Source organism: Rosa chinensis, chromosome 4, assembly GCF_002994745.2.
Source record: "Rosa chinensis cultivar Old Blush chromosome 4, RchiOBHm-V2, whole genome shotgun sequence".
Lineage (NCBI taxonomy): Eukaryota > Viridiplantae > Streptophyta > Magnoliopsida > Rosales > Rosaceae > Rosa > Rosa chinensis.
Window position 1 is genome coordinate 16,591,128 of NC_037091.1, and position 19,963 is coordinate 16,611,090.

Consider the following 19,963-nt stretch of genomic DNA (forward strand, 5'->3'; position numbering starts at 1 on the left):
ACTGGCAATAACACTGACTTGTATTTGGACGACAGGTCGTTTAAAATTGTGATATAATTTCGATCCGTCAGATAAAAATAGTTATTAAAAAAAAAAAATTAACAGTGTCACAGTATTCCGATAGATTTCTAGACTCAAGGACTAATCCATTGATGCATGTAAAATGCTACAACTGTGCATTGCAGCACAATGGCCTAGGTACTTTGACAACTTCTTGAGTCGAACGTGGGTAAATAACTAAATCATGAAATTCTCAACCACTAGACCACTTACAGTGGCTCAATCCAGGATTTAAGAGTAAATAATTACAAAATTCTCAATAGCCTGGTGATCGCGTGATCATGACCCGTTAGTTTAGAGTCGTGTTCACCAAAACACTAGGTTTAAGATTAAAATATTTAAAATTCATTTAAATCTCAATCTTTAATATTTTTTTTCATTTGTTTTCTTAAAGGGAGAATCTGTATGTGCTGGGGCCATTTTCTTCAAATAAATGACCATTAAACAGTCACAAAATTATAGGTGGTTTGTTTTTATGTGTCACAATAGTTCTCTTACTACAACTTTTTAATCTATATAGTCGAATGCAGCAGAAGGATATGTAATGGTCATCTTGGCATGCATTAATGAAATCCACATTTCTTTCTAAAAAAAAATCTATTATGATTCACCAACACTACTGCGATGGTGCATTTTGTTCAATTTTTTTCTTCTATTATGCATAGATCTTCTTCTTTTTTTTCAATTGTAACTAATTTTTTCATCAATCAAATAATAATTCGTTTTCATCTGAAAAAAAAAAAAAAAAAAAACAAAGCAAGGATTAATCTGTGTATTTTCTTATAGTGGCATAAAACAACATATTCCTTAATTGGTCATTAAGGTTTCATGTTGTATATTTCATACAAGAATTTCCGCCAGAGCTTTAGGCTCTAGCTTGGTTGTGATGACCTGGATTTCTGTTATGTAATTTTGGTAATTAATAATGGATCAGTTGTACGAATAATTGTTTTTGTGCTTTATTCGTAGGTTGTATGTGAAGTGGAATGGTTTTCGTATGTGTAATTATTCAAATTTCACAGTTTAGGGGGTCGTGTGAAGTTTGACTTTTTATACGTCGGGATTCTCAGAAAACTTCCTCACGAAAGTTGTAGAGAGCGTCGATACGAGTTCGTGGATATGTGGAATGCGGGAATTGGAGTTCGTATGAGAAAGTTATGGCCATTGGAAGAAGTTTCCATTTCAGTATAATTAGAGAAAAATCAGAAATTCTTTCATAATTTCAAGTTTCCATTTCCGGAAACCTTTTTTTTCTCCCTCTTTTCTCTCTCGGTCGATACCTTCAGTGTCTGAGTTTTCCATCTGACCCGACCCGAACCCAGCGACCTGACCCGGCTTTTCTAGCGAACTGCGGCGGTCTCTGGAACTTGATCAGCTGGTTCGCCTCCTTCGTCTGGTCGTCCCTGTGGTGTTCTCTAGCGGCGATATCCATAGTGTGCGGCGCAGAAAGGCAGAGCAGGTTGGTGTTTTCGGACCCGATAGGAAAACGTAGCTCCAGCCACCGTACGGCTTCAAGTTTCCTTCCTTGGCTTCGTGGGGGTCGTCTGAGTCGATCTATGGTGTTTGTTTGGATCAATCTACGTGGAAATCGGTTCAACTCAGTTTGAGCAAAAATCCAAAGCTTGTGAGGTTGTTTTCGATCCTTTATGCTTGTTTTCTGACTTCGAGCTAGTTATGAGAATTCACAAGGATGCTTAGATGAAGCTTTTTTATGTTGGGAGTTTTGGGAAATATTGAGTTTTGGCTGGTGGAGGTGCGCCACCGCCTGTGGTGGAGATCTGGTGGCTTTCCGGCCATTTAGAGAACTGTTTTTGGTGTTATATATGTTCTACTCGTTGATACGAGCGTTTCGATATATAATACGCAAATTTTGGAGTTCGTATGGAATTGTTATGATTTTTGCAGTTTCATACCGATCGATTTATTTGATCCATGAGGATTCGAGCGTCCGATCAACTTGTGGATTGCTCACATCGATCGTGGACGTATTCGGGAGACTTTGGGAGGTCTCGGACGTGGTTTTGCCTCGATTGGCGCCACCATGGGGATTTTAGTTCAAAACAGGGGTTTCGAACTTAGATCAAATGTGAATCGTTACTAAGTTGGAACTGTATGTGATTAGGTACTTGACGAAGTATTTGGACGGTTATTTCATGGATTGGCTGCTTTGTGCTTTATTGAAGACGCAGCGGGAGTTCGAGGTGAGTAATCTCACGAAGTTCATTCACGAACGGGCTTACCATATCGTTTTGAGAGTTATTTAGTAACTACAAACTATAGTTGGTATTAGTAGGCATTCCTGAGCGGATGACTACATATATATATATTTATGTGAAATATATATGTTTTGGTGGTTTGTGGATTTATGAAAACAATATGCATGAATTGATGCTCTTTATTGTTTTGTGTTATGGCTTTTCAGAAAACAATGATTGTGGAAATGATTGATTTCGATTGTTTTGAAAAGTGTTGAGATTCGTGTAACATTTTGGGTCCAATGCGACTCCTTAAATGCTTAATTCCAAGGGACTGAAAAGTTCGAGGAACGAAGGTCTTTGACCTTGGGCAAAATATCAGGTAATCACGTCTTTGGCCGGACGAGTGGTTACATCTCAGTTAGAGCTCTAGTCTGTCTGCCATATAGGTAATTCATGGGATAACGAGAATTGGTTATTGATAACTCATGACATTACGGGTTTTTAAGGGGACAATGTGCAAGTTGTTTTCCTTATTAACTATTTGATAGAATTCAATTGTGAGTTGTTTTCTATGGTACGATTTTGGTACAATTGATAGAAATCAAGGAGTGAGTTGCTTTCTATGTTATATTGATAGAAATCAAGGAGTGAGTTGCTTTCTATGTTATATTTATAGAATTCAAGTGTGGATTGTTTTCTATGGTACGATTTTGGTACGATTGATAGAAACCAAGAAGTGAGTTGTTTTCTATGTTTTGTTTTAAAAGGAACCAAGGTGTATGTTGTTTTCTTTTATTTCGATTTGACAGGAAATCAAAGCGTGAGTTGTTTTCCTTATTTCTGGTGTGAGTTGTGTTAACTGTTTTGAGTTACTCATAAGGGCTTGCAAAAGCTTACCGGGTTATTTGTTGTGTGGCAGCCCGGTGCACCATTGAAACGGTGTAGGGGTTAATCCTGCAGGTCAAGAAAATCGTGGCTGAAGTTGGGGTTGCATACTTGCAGCGAAACGGTAGGAAGCCAATCTTGTGACTTTACCGTTATTTTGGACTTCCGTTGTAGTAAGCTCTGAGGAGCATTTACGTTTTATCTTGTTGTTGACAATTTAATTCGTAAGCTTATGTAATATATGACTCTGTGGTGTGGGTCAATATTGACATAGTAGGTTCAGGGCATCAATATGTGTGTAGGTAAAGGGAAAAAGTTTTCAGGTATTTTGTATTGATGGCTGAACGATCGCGCATGTATAATTATGGGATTATATATCCATTTTTATTTGTGTTAAAAGTTAGGGGCGTGACATATTGGTATCAAAGCTTAAGGTGCATATTCGGTGATAATCAATACTCCTCGAGTGATGGCCCGTCTGCAGCGGATCCCCATCTGATGCTCTTCGGTATTGATATAGTCATTGGGTATGCAGTGAATGTTGGAATGTGAGTCTTCAGGGTAGTGTTGGCTTAGTAAACAAAGTGTAGGAGCTTAAGGTAGCTTCTAGGAGTTAAAATCTTTTGAGGAATGAGGGCCTTTAGATTTAACTCTTATTTACGTAGGGGATAGAATTGTATCCTCTGACGTAGTGTTGTGGTTGATCGAGTCATAGCATTGATTTATACTTGTGTTTGAGAGTTATACAGGTATTAACCATATGCTGTTATGCTCCTTAGGTGATGGATTCTCAAGGAGGCAGAGCTAGGGGTCGAGGTAGACCCAGAGGCAGGGGTAGAGCCCGAGGTAGGGGCAGGATTCCTCCTCATATTGAGGAGATGTTCGAGAATGATATGGAGGCATCAAATGTTGAGCTGTCTGTTCCACCTGTTGTGGAGGTTGCAAATGTTGTAGATCCCACTCGTTTGTCAAAGTTAGCAAAGGAGATTTCGAGATTGGGAGGAGTCCCATTTCAGGGAGATACGGATCACATGTTGGCAGATCAGTGGATCGAGAACATGAAGACCTACTTCGAAATGGTCGTTTGCGACGACATTGAGAAGAGGAAGATTGCCACATTTATGCTCCAAGGCGATGCACGGGTGTGGTGGAATGGCACACAGAGAGTGATGGATGTGTCCACCTTGACCTGGGACGGTTTTGTGGAACTGTTCAGGAAGAAGTACTTTCCGCCTTCTCTGAGGGAGCAATTGGAAAGGGAATTTGTCTCGTTAGTCCAAGGGACTAAGAGTGTGAGGGAGTATCAGGCTGAGTTTGATAGGAGCATAAATGCGACAAATATAGTGTGAAATCCCTTACACTTTTCTTAGTTAATTCCTTGTAAAAGTTAGTTTTAACTTTGTTTTCTTTTTAGGTTGTTCGTGAATTGATTCAAGAGAAATAGGAGCTTATAGGGAGAAACTAAGCCATGGACCATGAAGTACTAATGCAGAGGACTAAGTTTGATCAACCTTTTAGCCAGAAATTACAAGGGAAGTCCACGGAAATCGTTGTGCAAAACAGTTGCTGCAAAGCAGAAAACTGTAGTTTCAGAATCAGCTTCTTGGAACGGTTTTGAGGAGCAATTCTTGCATCATTCCAGCTGCACCTATGCAGAAAGGGCCAGCGATTATTGAAGACATGATGTTATACTTCAACTAGAGCTAAAGAAATGGTCAGAAGCATCAACGAGACAGCAGGAAATCAAATTCAAAGTAGGCTTCCCAATAAGGCAGAAACTATCAGCTTTTCACGAAGGTTTTTGAGAGATCTTTTCCGGCTATTTAATTGGATTTTTTCCAGAAGGTTGTTGATCAATGTAGAATATATGATGTCATAGAACACGTGAGAGTCAAGAACCATCCAGAAACTTGTCAAGACGAAGTCGTTCCTTGTCCAAGAAGGAAGCTTCAAAGTCAGAAATTGAATCCTAGTAAAAACAGGACAGTTTGGCCGAAATCTTCTATGGACAGATTTCTTGGGCATTTTTGGAAGGTTATTGCAGCTGAAAATATGAAGGAGAGTCCTAGAATGATTCATCAAGAATTTGGGAAGATTAATGAGCCTTGAAAGTCATTTAATTGTGCACCAATCAGAGTAATCCTCAAGCAACTAGGGGAGGCTTTCAAAGCAGAATTGGAAAAGGAAACTTGGGCTGTGTATTCCACATATATAGAGGCTCTGAACACGTTGAAAATCATCATCCTATAGCGCTATCTTCTGCACACAAAGTCTAAAATTCCCAAGTCTTCAAGAAGAAAAACCGTGCAATTCATCTTCCATCTCCATCAAGCTTCTGCCGTGACCTATCTTGAAGGAGTGCTTGCATCTAAGGCTGCCTAAAAGTGAATTCGTGGCTCTCATATTCTCCGTTTTACGGTTTTTATCATCTTGTAATCTAATACTCATGCTTTTATTTGTTGAATTTAAGACGATGTGTGGCTAGTCACTTTTTGTTAGGGGCAAGGTTTGAAGCCCCAATTATGTAGAACATATATTTGTTTAAATTTAGTTTCTTGATCTTTGGTGTGGTCTGGTTGTTTATCTCTGATTGATTGAAGACTTTTACATGTGTTTGTTTTATGGTGGCCAACATAGGATTTATGCATGTAATTGGAGCTAGATTTAGAAAATAATTCACCTAATCGTCTTGTTTTCTAATCCACAAGTATGCAAGGCTTTGGACAGAAGCTGAGGTTTTAAACAACTAGAAGAGCATGTTAGGTAGGCGTTCCACACTAGACTGCAACTCTATAATCAATCGTTTCCATGAGATCTTAATGCTTCAAATATGTTGACACTATATGTGTTGTTGATAGGATAGCGTTCTATACCTTGATTGCATATTTGATAGGCTTAGCTATTGTGCGTTCACGTAGACTAAGTAATTAGGGAAACATTAATAAGGGACATGATCTGCTCCGACTTGTTTCTTGGTTGGTTTTTGTTTCACACCTTAGTAATTGAAACTAGGTTAACTTAACATTGTTCGAAAGTAATTGGTGGTGGATTTCCAAGTCTCTAACATGTTCTCCATCTTGTTTTTCTCAAAACCAAAAATTAAAATTGTTTTCTTTTTGTTTTCTCTTTTATTTTCGTAGGAACATAAAAACCCCAAAATATTGTTCTTGCTTAGGATTGCAGAGCCCCTTTCTATCCCCTTCTGTTTCCTGCCATATTTTTCTCTCTTTTCTAGTATTTGATGTTTTTGTTTTGTTTAGTTTCATATTTTATTTGTTTGATTTTTGTTTTAGTTAGTTTAAATTAGTTTGTTTTTATTTTGTGTGATTAATTTGTTACCCTCAATCCCCGGCTTGAACGATCCTTGCTTACTCTATATTGCTAACGACTACATTTTGCAGGGTTAAGATGAGCGCTTAATTTTAGAGTATCAGAGTTCTCAAGGTTGTATCGCTTTGTGAGGCAGATGGATGCTGAGAGCTTAGCTATGAAGTTTCAGTGGGGACTGGATGCTTCGATCCAGCGCGATGTCGCTGTTCTGGAATTGAAAATTGTGCAGCTTATTTTCGCTAAGGCTATGGCCATTGAGCAGGAAAACCTGACTTTCCAGGAACAGGAATCGGCCGAGAGGAATTTTCATAGAAAGGGAAAGGCAACTGTGGGGAGCAGTAAGGCATCTGGGAATCGAGGTGGATTCTGGAAGCGGCAGAGGACAAATCAACAGGCGCTGGCTAGGGCTGCACCTGCTAGGATTGCTAAGGCTGCACCTGTTGGGCAGGGAGCACCCTTGAGATGCTACAACTACAAGGAGTTTGGCCATACTACTAAGGCTTGCACAAAACGGAAGAACTTGGCGTGCTTTACTTGTGGCCAAGCGAGGCATTTCTCCAGGGATTATACCCAGCAGCAGGGTAGGGGACAAGGGAACCAGCAGAGGCAACTACCTCAGGGAAATGCGAGGCTGTTTGCTGTTGGTCAGCAGAATACCGGAGTGGAAGGTACATTATCCTTATTTGATTTCCTTGCTAGGGTGTTGTTTGATATGGGAGCATCCCACTCCTTCATATCTAGTTCTGTGGTTGATATGTTAGGATCGACTCCTAGGCCTCTTGCTAGACCCTTGAGTGTTATTTCTCCAGTTGGTGTTTCCCTTGAGTTGTGTATGTTTTGTGATGCATGCCCGATTTTGATTGGTGGTAGGGAGTTTACCGCGACTTTGATTGTGTTAGCAGATCATACGTATGATGTTATTTTGGGTGTTGATTGGCTGAGGCCAAATCACATTATGATTGATTGCTTTGAAATGGTAGTGTCATTTCATATGCCTGGACAGCCAGTGTTTCATTATCGGTGTCTTAGGTCAGACACTGGTTTGAGGGCAGGATTCTTAGCTCATGTGGAATCGGTGAGTTGTGCTACAATTTTGGCAGAGATTGATGTGGTCTCCGAGTATAGTGATGTGTTTCAGGAGATACCATGGTTACCTCCAAGGAAGGTAATGGATTTTGCTATCGATGTGATACCAGGTACTGCACCTGTATCCATGGCACCTTTTCAGATGGCACCAACATAACTTAAAGAGTTGAAGGATCAAATTGATGGTTTACTTGAACAATGGTTCATTAGACCTAGTACTTCTCCTTGGGGTGCGCCTGTGGTGTTTGCGAGGAAGAAGGATGGTTCACTACGGTTGTGTGTGGATTATCGGTAGTTGAACAAGGTGACGATCAAGAATATGTACCCTTTACCTAGGATTGATGACTTGTTTGACTAGCTTAAGGAAGCTACCGTATTCTCGAAGATCGATTTGAGATCTGGATATCACCAGTTGAGGGTGAAGAATGAGGATATTCCTAAAACTGCTTTTAGGACCAGGTATGGACACTTTGAGTTTGTTGTCATGCCTTTTGGTCTAACAAATGCACATACTGCCGTTATGGACTTGATGAACCGTATGTTCAGTCCGTACTTGGATAAATTCGTGGTAGTGTTCGTGGATGATATTTTGGTTTATTCCAAGTCGTTGGAGGATCATGATAAGCATCTGCGGACTGTGCTACAGATTTTGAGAGAAAAGAAGTTGTTTGCGAAATTCGAGAAGTGCAAATTTTGGCAAAGGGAAGTCAAGTTCCTTGGTCATGTAATTTCGAAGGATGGAGTCTCTGTGGATCCTTCTAAGGTGGAAGCAGTGATGAACTGGGGCCAACCCACTACGGTTACGGAGGTACGTAGTTTTTTGGGTTTGGCATGTTATTATCGGAGGTTCATTGAGGGATTTGCTAGTATTGCTTTGGATTTGACCAAGCTGACCAGGAAGGATGTCCAGTTTGTGTGGACTGAGGAATGTGAGTGAGCATTCAATGAGTTGAAGAGAAGATTGATCACAGCCCCAGTGTTGACTATTCCCACAAGTGGTGGAGGTTTAGTCATCTATAGTGATGCGTCTCATCAGGGTTTGGGGTGTGTGTTGATGCAGCATGGCGGTATTGTCGCTTATGGCTCTAGACAGTTGAAGGTGCATGAGCGTAATTACCCTACTCGTGATTTGGAGTTGGCTGTGCTTGTTTTTGCCTTGAAAATCTGGATGCATTACTTGTATGGAGAGAAGTTCGAACTCTTTTCGGATCATAAGAGTTTGAAGTACCTGTTCTCTCAGAAGGAGTTGAACATGAGACAGAGAAGGTGGATGGAGCTCATAAAGGACTATGATTTCACCTTGGAGTATCATCCAGGAAAGGCCAATGTGGTGGCGGATGCTTTGAGTAGGAAGCCCAGAGGTATTGTTGCTTCTGTTATGGTTCAGGAGTGGCTTATGTTGGAGACTGCATCTGAGTTTGACCATGTGCAAGCAAGAGTTGAGAATGGGAGTTTCCTTGGAAGTGTCACGGTACAGCCTACCCTAATTTCCAGGATCATCCAGGGTCAAACAGAGGATGAGTTCTCACGTGCGAAGTTGGCAGAGTTAGCTACGGATTCGTCCATTGGCGTTCCATCGGAGTGGTCAGTGGGAACGGATGGTGGTTTGCGGATGAACCATAGGTTGTATGTTCCGGATCATGTTGACCTCAAGGGAGAGATTCTTCGTGAGGGGCATCGATCGCGATATATTGTGCACCCTGGAAGCATTAAGATGTATCGGGATTTGCGAAGGCAATTCTTGTGGAATAGAATGAAAAGGGATGTGATAGAGTATGTTTCCAAGTGTCTTACTTGCCAACGTGTGAAGGCTGAACATCAGAGACCTGCAGGTATGTTGAAGCTGTTACCCATTCCCGTATGGAAGTGGGAGCAGATCTCAATGGATTTTGTCACTGGACTGCCTAAGTCTAAACGAAGTCACGATGCAGTGTGGGTGATCGTGGATCGTTTGACGAAATCGGCGCACTTTCTTCCGGTGTCAGTGAAGTATACTGTTGACACGTTGTGCGAGCTTTACATCGAGGTAATCGTGAAACTTCATGGTGTGCCTGTATCAATTGTTTCTGATCGTGATGCTCTGTTTACTTCAAAATTTTGGAGAGGTTTCCAAAAGGCCATGGGAACTTATTTAAATATGAGTACGGCATTTCACCCTCAGACTGATGGGTAGACTGAGCGAGTGAATCAGGTGTTGGAGGATATATTGAGAGCTTGTGTATTGGACTTCAAGGGAAGTTGGGAGGATCATCTGCCGTTGATTGCATTCTCCTACAATAACAGTTATCATTCCATTATTGGCATGGCACCATATGAGGCCCTATATGGTAGGCCATGTAGATCTCCGATCTGCTGGGCAGAAGCAGGGGATAAGGTGTTATTGGGTCCTGAGATTGTGCAAGAGACCACCGATAAGATTTCGATTATTAGGGTCAGGATTCGAACAACACAGAGTAGACAGAAGAGTTATGCAGATTTGAAGACGAGGCAGGTTGAGTTTAAAGAGGGTGATCATGTGTTCTTGAAGGTTTCACCCATGAAGGGTGTGGTGAGATTTGGCAAGAAAGGGAAGTTATCACCAAGGTTTGTCAGACCTTTTGAAATTTTGGAAAGGGTAGGAGATTTGGCTTATAGGCTTGCCTTACCTCCTAGTATGTCTGGTGTGCATAATGTGTTCCAAGTGTCTATGTTGAGGAAGTATGTCCAGGATGAGTCACATGTGATCGATTATGGCACGATTAAGGTGCATGCGGATACGACCTTTGTTGTTGAACCTGTTCGTATTTTGGATAGGTCAACAAAGCAACTTCGAAGGAAGGAAGTTGACTTGGTCAAGGTATTGTGGAGTCACCATGATGAGGGTGATGCTTCTTGGGAGTTGGAGTCGGATATGAGAGCGAAGTACCCACAGTAGTTTGTTGATGAGCAAGCGTGTTAAGGAAGGTAGACTGTCATGACCTGGATTTCTGTTATGTAATTTTGGTAATTAATAATGGATCAGTTGTACGAATAATTGTTTTTGTGCTTTATTCGTAGGTTGTATGTGAAGTGCATGGAATGGTTTTCGTACGTGTAATTATTCGAATTTCACAGTTTAGGGGGTCGTGTGAAGTTTGACTTTTTATACGTCGGGATTCCTGGAAATCTTCCTTCACGAAAGTTGTAGAGCGCGTCGATACGAGTTCGTGGACTTGTGGAACGGGGGAATTGGAGTTCGTATGAGAAAGTTATGGCTATTGGAATAAGTTTCCATTTTAGTATAAATAGAGAAAAATCAGAAATTCTTTCATAATTTCAAGTTTCCATTTCTGGAAACCTTTTTTTTCTCCCTCTTTTCTCTCTCGGTCGATACCTTCAGTGTCTGAGTTTTCCGTCTGACCCGACCAGAACCCGGCGACCCGGCTTTTCCGGCAAACTGCGGCGGTCTCTGGCCGTGAAACTTGATCAACTGGTTCGCCTCCTCCGTCTGGTCGTCCCTGTGGTGTTCTCTAGCAGCGATATCCACCGTGTGTGGTGCAGAAAGGCGGAACACGTTGGTGTTTTCGGACCCGACCGGAAAACGTAGCTCCGGCGACCGTACGGCTTCAAGTTTCCTTCCTTGGCTTCATGGGGGTCGTCTGAGTCGATCTATGGTGTTTGTTTGGATCAATTTACGTGGAAATCAGTTCAACTCAGTTTGAGCAAAAATCCAAAGCTTGTGAGGTAGTTTTCGATCCTTTATGCTTGTTTTCTGACTTCGAGCTAGTTATGAGAATTCACAAGCATGCTTAGATGAAGCTTTTTGATGTTGAGAGTTTTGGGAAATATTGAGTTTTGGTCGGTGGAGGTGGGCCACCTCCTGTGGCGGAGATCTGGTGGCTTTCCGGCCATTTAGGGAACTGTTTTTGGTGTTATATATGTTCTACTCGTTGATACGAGTGTTTCGATATATAATATGCAAATTTTGGAGTTCGTATGGAATTGTTATGATTTTTGCAGTTTCATACCGATCGATTTATTCGATCCGTGAGAATTCGAGCGTCCGATCGACTTATGGGTTGCTCACATTGATCGCGGACGTATTCGGGAGACTTTGGGAGGTCTCGGACGTGGTTTTACCTCGATTGGCGCCACTTTGGAGATATTAGTTCAAAACAGGGGTTTCGAACTTAAATCAAATGTGAATCGTTACTAAGTTGGAACTGTATGTGATTAGGTACTTGACGAAGTATTTGGACGGTTATTTCGTGGATTGGCTGCATTGTGCTTTATAGAAGACGCAGCGGGAGTTCGAGGTGAGTAATCTCACGAAGTTCATTCACGAACGGGCTTACCATATCGTTTTGAGAGTTATTTAGTAACGGCAAACTATAGTTGGTATTAGTAGGCATTCCTGAGCGGATGACTACATATATATATTTATGTGAAATATATATGTTTTGGTGGTTTGTGGATTTATGAAAACAATATGCATGAATTGATACTCTTTATTGTTTTGTGTTATGGCTTTTCGGAAAACAGTGATTGTGGAAATGATTGATTTCGATTTGTTTTGAAAAGCGTTGACATTTGAGAAAAGCGTTGAGAATTGGGTATGAAAACAATATGCATGAATTGATGCTCTTTATTGTTTTGTGTTATGGCTTTTCGGAAAACAATGATTGTGGAAATGATTGATTTCGATTGTTTTGAAAAGTGTTGAGATTCGTGTAACATTTTGGGTCCAATGCGACTCCTTAAATGCTTTATTCCAAGGGACTGAAAAGTTCGAGGAACGAAGGTCTTTGACCTTGGGCAGAATATCAGGTAATCACGTCTTTGGCCGGACGAGTGGTTACGTTTCAGTTAGAGCTCTAGTCTGTCTGCCATATAGGTAATTCATGGGATAACGGGAACTGGTTATTGATAACTCATGACATTACGGGTTTTTAAGGGGACAAGTTGCAAGTTGTTTTCCTTATTAACGATATGATAGAATTCAATTGTGAGTTGTTTTCTATGGTACGATTTTGGTACAATTGATAGAAATCAAGGAGTGAGTTGCTTTCTATGTTATATTGGTAGAAATCAAGGAGTGAGTTGCTTTCTATGTTATATTTATAGAATTCAAGTGTGGATTGTTTTCTATGGTACGATTTTGGTACGATTGATAGAAACCAAGCAGTGAGTTGTTTCTATGTTTCGTTTTAAAAGGAACCTAGGTGTATGTTGTTTTCTTTTATTTCGATTTGACAGGAAATCAAAGAGTGAGTTGTTTTCCTTATTTCTGGTGTGAGTTGTGTTAACTGTTTTGAGTTACTCATACGGGCTTGCAAAAGCTTACCGGGTTATTTGTTGTGTGGCAACCCGGTGCACCATTCAAACGGTGTAGGGGTTAATCCTGCAGGTCAGGAAAATCGTGGCTGAAGTTGGGGTTGCATACTTGCAGCGAAACGGTAGGAAGCCAATCTTGTGACTTTACCGTTATTTTGGACTTCCGTTGTAGTAAGCTCTGAGGAGCATTTACGTTTTATCTTGTTGTTGACAATTTAATTCTTAAGCTTATGTAATATATGACTCTGTGGTGTGGGTCAATATTGACATAGTAGGTTCAGGGCATCAATATGTGTGTAGTTAAAAGGAAAAAGTTTTCAGGTATTTTGTATTGATGGCTGAACGATCGCGCATGTATAATTATGGGATTATATATCCATTTTTATTTGTGTTAAAAATCAGGGGCGTGACATTGGTGGTGGTGGAGATCTAGAAGTATAAGAATTGGGGGTGGTCTGGAATGGGTTCTCGGACCGAGCTTAATTTTCCTTACTTTCTTGCCCGAGCTAAGGCAAGGGCAAAGATAGGGTAGGTAGGGGCTTCGACGATCTCGACCATAGAGTCTGGGCTCTTACCTCGGTTTCTTTCCTTCTTTGTTCTTTTGGACTATTTTAGTTAATTAACATTTTTTCTTTTGCACAAACATGCAAAATTGTTCCTCTTTTATATCAATATGGCAAGCCTCCTTTGATTTCTTGTGTTGTCTCGATGCAGTGGTGAGTTGACTACAGTCCACTGTGAGCTCATGTATTGGTGAATTAGTTGTGTATTTTTTTGTTTTTCTTTTTTTCACACTTATTGAATAAATATGCTATCAAGTCTGAAATGATTTTATTTAGTAAGGATTTTCTCCCTGTAGGTTGAAAATACATAGCAGTCTGCTCTTTTGGGAGTCTAAGCTCTGATATATGTAATTTTTTTTTCAATGACTCGGTGTAGTCGGAGAATATATGAATTTCATTCGGTCAAAAAACAGTATAAGGAATTAAATTCCAGAGAGTGGGTAACTAAAATTCCTCAATATGTGTAGTGTCTTTTAGAAAATTAAATGATAGAGAGCCACTTGACAATTGTTGGAACGAAAAAAAATTTATGTCCAAGAAATTTTAGAATTTTAATCCTCTCCATTGTAACGTAAATGCATAGTTTACTTTGGCTTGAATGCTATGTAAAAACAAACAAAACAAAACAAGAGAATGTCCTACTTTTCAAGGTAACAAACTCTTTTTTTATAATTCTATAATTCTTTCAAAAACAAACAAAACAAACGTTTCTTCGTTTGTGAAAGTTACAACCAGATTCTAGAATGTATGCTATTAACAAACATGCCAACTCTATTCAACAATATTAGTTTAAATGAATGACTATTTAACATGTTCAACTCATCTATTTTGAAACACCGAACCCTCAAAGTACGATCAATTTTATTGTAGGGTGATTTAAACATAACGTATCACGTTTACATAGAATTATACTTTTTAGATATTTAGTTGCATGTCATTCGTTGTTAATCCCAGCAAAGTTGATTGTATACATGCATTGCCAACTCGAGTGAGATTATCAGAAGGCTACGAGGAACTAAGTGTCTATTGTATTATTGTCTAGTAAACTTGATCCTTTGGAGAACATTTATAATGGTATATTATTAGCAATAGCAAGGACTATTTCTTTTACCTTCTTTCTAAACTAGTCCAAGTATATTAATAACATTTTCCCTTAATTTTTCTTTTTTACAGGGTCTACTTTCGCTACTTACCTTTGTGTTGTTTTCATGGATTGTTGCTTCACCTAGATTTGGCAATGGGCTATGTTATGGCCAAAATCGTACTCTTAACGTACTTGATTTTGGTGCCTCTGGTGATGGCATAGCAGATGATACTGAAGTAACTAACTATGCTTTCATTAAACTCATCCTACATGTTATTATGTTGTTTTTGTTTTGTTTTTTGTTTTTGTTTTTTTTTTGCAATGAAACACATTAATTTAGAGTCACATATTACATATATTAGTATAATTAACGATTGACACATTACGTATAATTATCGATTGACACATTACGACTTGTGTTTTAAGTGGAGTAACATTTTCATTACCTTTTGTACAACTCGTGAACACATGATATTTATGCTAATTGCATTTCTAATTTATATACAGGCTTTCTTAAATGCATGGAAGACACTTTGCGAGACTGGCCAAACCCTAAACATCCCCGCAGGGAAGACCTTTGTAGTCAAACCTCTTCAACTTGTAGGTCCATGCAAATCCAATAACGTTGGAATTCAGGTAATTAAAGTGTGTGATTGGTATCTTTGTTGTAATAATGTTCACACGGTCACCAATGACCCATCCTTAGATTTAATATCATGATTGGCATTTAAAGAATAAATTTTAAATATTTTAATCTCAACGCTTAAAATCAAATCCAAATGTGAGTGACCACAAAATTATTGGTCACTTGATAACAACGATTTGCTCATCATGGATCTTTATTCAAGTAATTATTTATTCTCAAAATTAAATTGCATGAATAATTTTTTTATGATCCCTTGTATCAGATTGATGGGAATATTGTCGGTCCATCCACTCTTAGCGAATGGGCAGACGCGTGCAAAATCGGACAATGTTGGCTATGCTTTCTAAACGTGAAGGGCCTCGTCATCAAGGGGGAAGGACTTATAAATGGCAATGGTCCAATTTGGTGGAAACAAGAAACCCAATACATAAATGTAATAAGTCTATAATTTCCTAGTAGAAACCCAATCCATAAAAATTAAATCTTAGAGCTAAATTAACAAATTGATGTGCCATATTATAAAACAATATATGCCCATAATGGTACCACTGTCTAATAAAACTGTATAGATTCTATATGCAATTGCATGATATGCATTCACCATTTTGCTGTTATTTCTGTTGAAAACAAAAATGATTGAATGTTTGGTTTATTTGTTTATATCAGGACACTGACATGACTTGCAAACCACCTACGGTAATATTTTTTCTTCATAAATTATTGTGAACTTAGTTTTGGAGTTGTTAAGAATTATTGTAATAATATGTTTCTTTCTTGCAGGCTTTAAACTTCCACAAATGCGACCAACTTCAATTATCTGGATTTACTTCCCGTGATAGTCCGAGAGCCCATATATTTATACATAGCAGCAATGGTGTACGTATCTCAAACATTCACTTGAGTGCACCGGAAAAAAGCCCGAATACTGATGGCATTGACATCTCTTTATCAAGCCAAGTGACCATACAAGACTCTTTCATCGGAACTGGTAATTCAAGTTGAAGTTACTCTGATTCTCCTCTTTATTGAATTAATAAGCTAACTCAACTTAGATTATTATTTTGTTATTTCAATTAATTACTACAGGTGATGATTGCATTGCAATTAAGGGAGGCTCCTCTTTTGTAAACATAACTCATGTAACATGCGGACCAGGTCATGGCTTCAGGTAGCTAAAACTCCAGCCTCTTTTGTTGGTTATATTGGAAAGAATCGAACCTCTTGACCTAACCTAATCCTAAATGTAATGTCCCTTGAAAAAACAATGAGAATTATTTATTACATGTTTCTGATTTTAACCCTGTGTGTTTTCTCTAGTGTGGGTAGTTTAGGGCAAGATCCAGCTACTACAGATAATGTCGAACAAGTACACTTTCAGAATTGTATCTGCAACAAATCTACAAACTGTGCAAGAATCAAAACATGGATGGTACGTAATTCTATCAAATTCTTAATTACAAATCTCGTAGACATATTCTATATGTTTCTTTCTGAATATTTCTTCATTGTTTTACTTAAAGGGTGGATCTGGATATGCTCGGGCGATTTTCTTCAGACAAATGATCCTTGAACAGTCACAAAATCCTATTATAATTGACCAACACTACTGCAATGGCGGACATAATTGCCCAGCTAAGGTAAAAGTTTCATATAGAGAAATGCTTGATTAAATTGGAATTAAATAATGTAAATAATTAATTTTAAAAATATATAATTTTATATAATTGTTGATATGATCAAATGGTAAAATTCTCCTCTTTTTCCATTGTAAGTAAGATATTTTTTTTTCAATCTGATCATATATAGTTACCGTTCGTCTAAAATAAAAATGAAGCAAGGAATTTGTGTAGTTTCTTAAAGTAGCAGAACAATACATTCCTTAATTGGTCATTTACCACTAAAGAACGCTAGTGGAATGATCTGAATATCTGATTGAAAAACTAAAACTAGAAGATCCCAATTGGAAACGTACATGTTATACGGGGTACATGCATGTATTAGATATATGCATGTTCACTGCATAAAGCAAGAACTCATGTAAGGAAACATTTTGTATGAAAGAGGGTTTTAGTATCTATAAGTTATCCTAGCTTTCATTTTGATGGTAAACTATCACAAACCATCACAAGTAATGATTGAGTTGCAGATCATCTCATGCTTTTTTTTTTTTTTTTTTTCTTTTGTTATGAACAGACGGGAGCAGTGAAAGTTAGCAATGTAACATTCAGTGGCATTACCGGAACTTCAGCAAGTGAGCAAGCAATCACACTGGATTGCTCCGACTTGGGTTGTACCGATATCTTGATGGATCATGTCAACATAACCTCCGCATCCGGATTGCCACTTCGTTCTGTGTGCAACAAGGCCAGTGGGAAAGCTAGTTTTACTTCACCTCCGATTCCATGCCTGTCGTCTAATGGATCTTTGTCATCAGTGATTGCACCAATCTCGGTCAACTTATTAAGGCCAAACCATTCTTATTTGAGTTATTTTGGAATTCATGCCCATAAAACAATCAAAGCTTAACTATACTACTAAATTTGAGGGTCATAGCCTAATATTTGAAACAGAGGGGCATCTTTTTTAAGTTTAATCTAAGAGTATAGTTTGTAGGAATGCAATTATGATTCCTGAACTTCATGTGTAGATGAACCAGAATGGTCATCTACCATATTTATATCCGTTGTATATTTCTTATGAGGGTTAACCTCTAGTAATAAAATGTTCAGTTCTGACCAAAAAAGAAATCTAATAGTATAGTTTTTCTTCTAGTTGGTCAGCCAATTAATATATTATACCCGCTGTAAAAATAATTTTGATGCCATCAATAGTACAAGTGTTACTCTAATATTGAACTACTTTTGTGCATCGATATATAAAGAAATTTTCAAAACTTTATTGATTACTGAACCTTAACCATAGAGAAAAGAGTAATGCTATGTGAACCGTCTTTTTGGGTACCACTTACAACACAAATCTCAACTAGTTTCATTAAATGATGTGGTCGTGCCACATTAACTACCGTAAAAGATGGGATGCAGGTGGTAACTAGCATTATTCTAGAGAAAAAAATAATTCTATGCCAACCACTTTTTTGGGTACCACATGTATCCCACTTTATGTGGCAGCTGATGTAATAAAAAACCCTACCTATCGCAAAATATAATTAAATCGTTGTTGTATCACATCAGCTGCCACATAAAGTGAAATGCATTTGGTATCTAAACAAATGATTTACTTAGTATTATTGTTGGAGTTGCTCTAAGAGTGTGTTTACTAACCTTGCTTCGAATTGAGAAGCAGTTGTAGAGAGAAAAGCTAGGAAAATGATGAAAATGAAGTGAATGCAAGTTACAGATTCCTCTTATATGTCATTGATCCAACAAATTTTAATCATTTTTTTTTTTGGATGACAATGAAACTCCCCACCCCACTCTTGATGTCAGTGAGATTTGAACTCATGACCTCCACGGTGTTAATTAGGCTTGCTAACCAATAGCCCACGGCTCACCAACCATCATCTTCACTGTAAAGAAAATATTGCATAGTTTTAATGGGTGAGAATAGGGTGCAAATTTCTTTTGCACACGTAACCCTTTAAAAAAGGCTGCAAATTTAATTGTGGAGGACCACTGTTGTATACCAAAAGATCAGCAAGCATAGAGTACTGACACCCCGATTTTATGGGATTGAGCCCATGCCTTTCCTTTCCACCTCAACCACTCTTCTCCTATAAATACCAATCTTTTACAAGCAGAAAGAGGGGACTTCAACACTCTCCCAAAGCTATGTCAAAATGCATAGTCGCTTCTGACAGGACCCGCCCCGGATTTCACCCTGAAATCCGAAGTGGCCCTGCGGGGCCTACCTTAGAAGAAATTCTACCAAAAATTTGGCGAAACTTCCCCTAAAATGGGCTACCCAAAACCTGTAGAAAGCATTTACACTTCTAAATCAAATCATCCTTATGCTTCTGGAGCCACCCTGCTCCCCAACTCAACATCAATCTCCAATTCACAAAACATAAACCTCAACTTGAAAAACATAAATCCCATAGGTAATCAGAGCAATTCTAATAGAAAGGTAAATAAGGACAACCTAACTCAAAGGCAAACGCGGAACCATGCTGTTGACTATGCCTCAACTCCGTGTACGCCCGACCTCACTAATTCGCCTGCAAACTGGGCATTTGAAACCAAAGGGCCCAGGGGAAAGTATTGAAAACACGTTAGTGTGAGTGGACAAAAATAAGCAATTTTAAACAAAAGAGATTTTATACTTTCCCACATTTAATTTATTAAAAAAAATCTCCCGATGCATGCACTGATTTAGGAAAACGAAACAAAAGGAGTTCCGCTCAAGAAAACCGACTAGCCCCGCTAGTCCCAAACAACTGAAAGGAAGGATGGAAACTCCGATACTCAACAGAATAAGACCAGCCCCGCTGGTTAAACGGAAATCAGACTAGGCCCCGCTAGTCAAGTAATGATAGGATATGGGGAAAAAAATATCACCATACGGGTAATGGAGCCTCCCAGGCTCTACCTACCCTCGACTGCCACTCACACATAGATTGTGCGAGGAGGAGAACTAATAACCTCGACTTCCACTCACACATAGATTGTGTGAGGAGGAGAACATTACCTTGACTGCCACCCACGTGAGGAGGAGAATACGTCACCTCTACTGCCACTCACCAACACAAAGTAAGTGAGGAGGAGAATAAGCTACCTCAACTGCCACTCACCAACACAAAGTCGGTGAGGAGGAGACCTAATCACATGACCCGCGTATGGTGAGGAAAAATCATCGAAAACCA

The 19,963-nt window shown here is 39.1% G+C and overlaps 2 protein-coding genes across 2 annotated transcripts; both read left to right on the forward strand.

The window, feature by feature from the left end:
- Positions 1 to 6,630: 6,630 nt before the first annotated feature.
- On the forward strand, positions 6,631 to 7,716 carry LOC112198894. The gene has a single exon (XM_024339989.1). The coding sequence runs from the start codon at positions 6,631 to 6,633 to the stop codon at positions 7,714 to 7,716; it is 1,086 nt and encodes a 361-aa protein (XP_024195757.1).
- A 2,145-nt stretch (positions 7,717 to 9,861) lies between these two features.
- On the forward strand, positions 9,862 to 17,670 carry LOC112198895 (probable polygalacturonase At3g15720). The gene is made up of 10 exons (XM_024339990.1): positions 9,862 to 10,086; positions 14,588 to 14,734; positions 15,006 to 15,134; positions 15,407 to 15,577; positions 15,811 to 15,840; positions 15,925 to 16,132; positions 16,231 to 16,312; positions 16,462 to 16,573; positions 16,665 to 16,787; positions 17,338 to 17,670. The coding sequence occupies exons 1-10, from the start codon at positions 9,862 to 9,864 to the stop codon at positions 17,668 to 17,670; spliced, it is 1,560 nt and encodes a 519-aa protein (XP_024195758.1).
- The last annotated feature ends 2,293 nt before the right edge of the window (positions 17,671 to 19,963 follow it).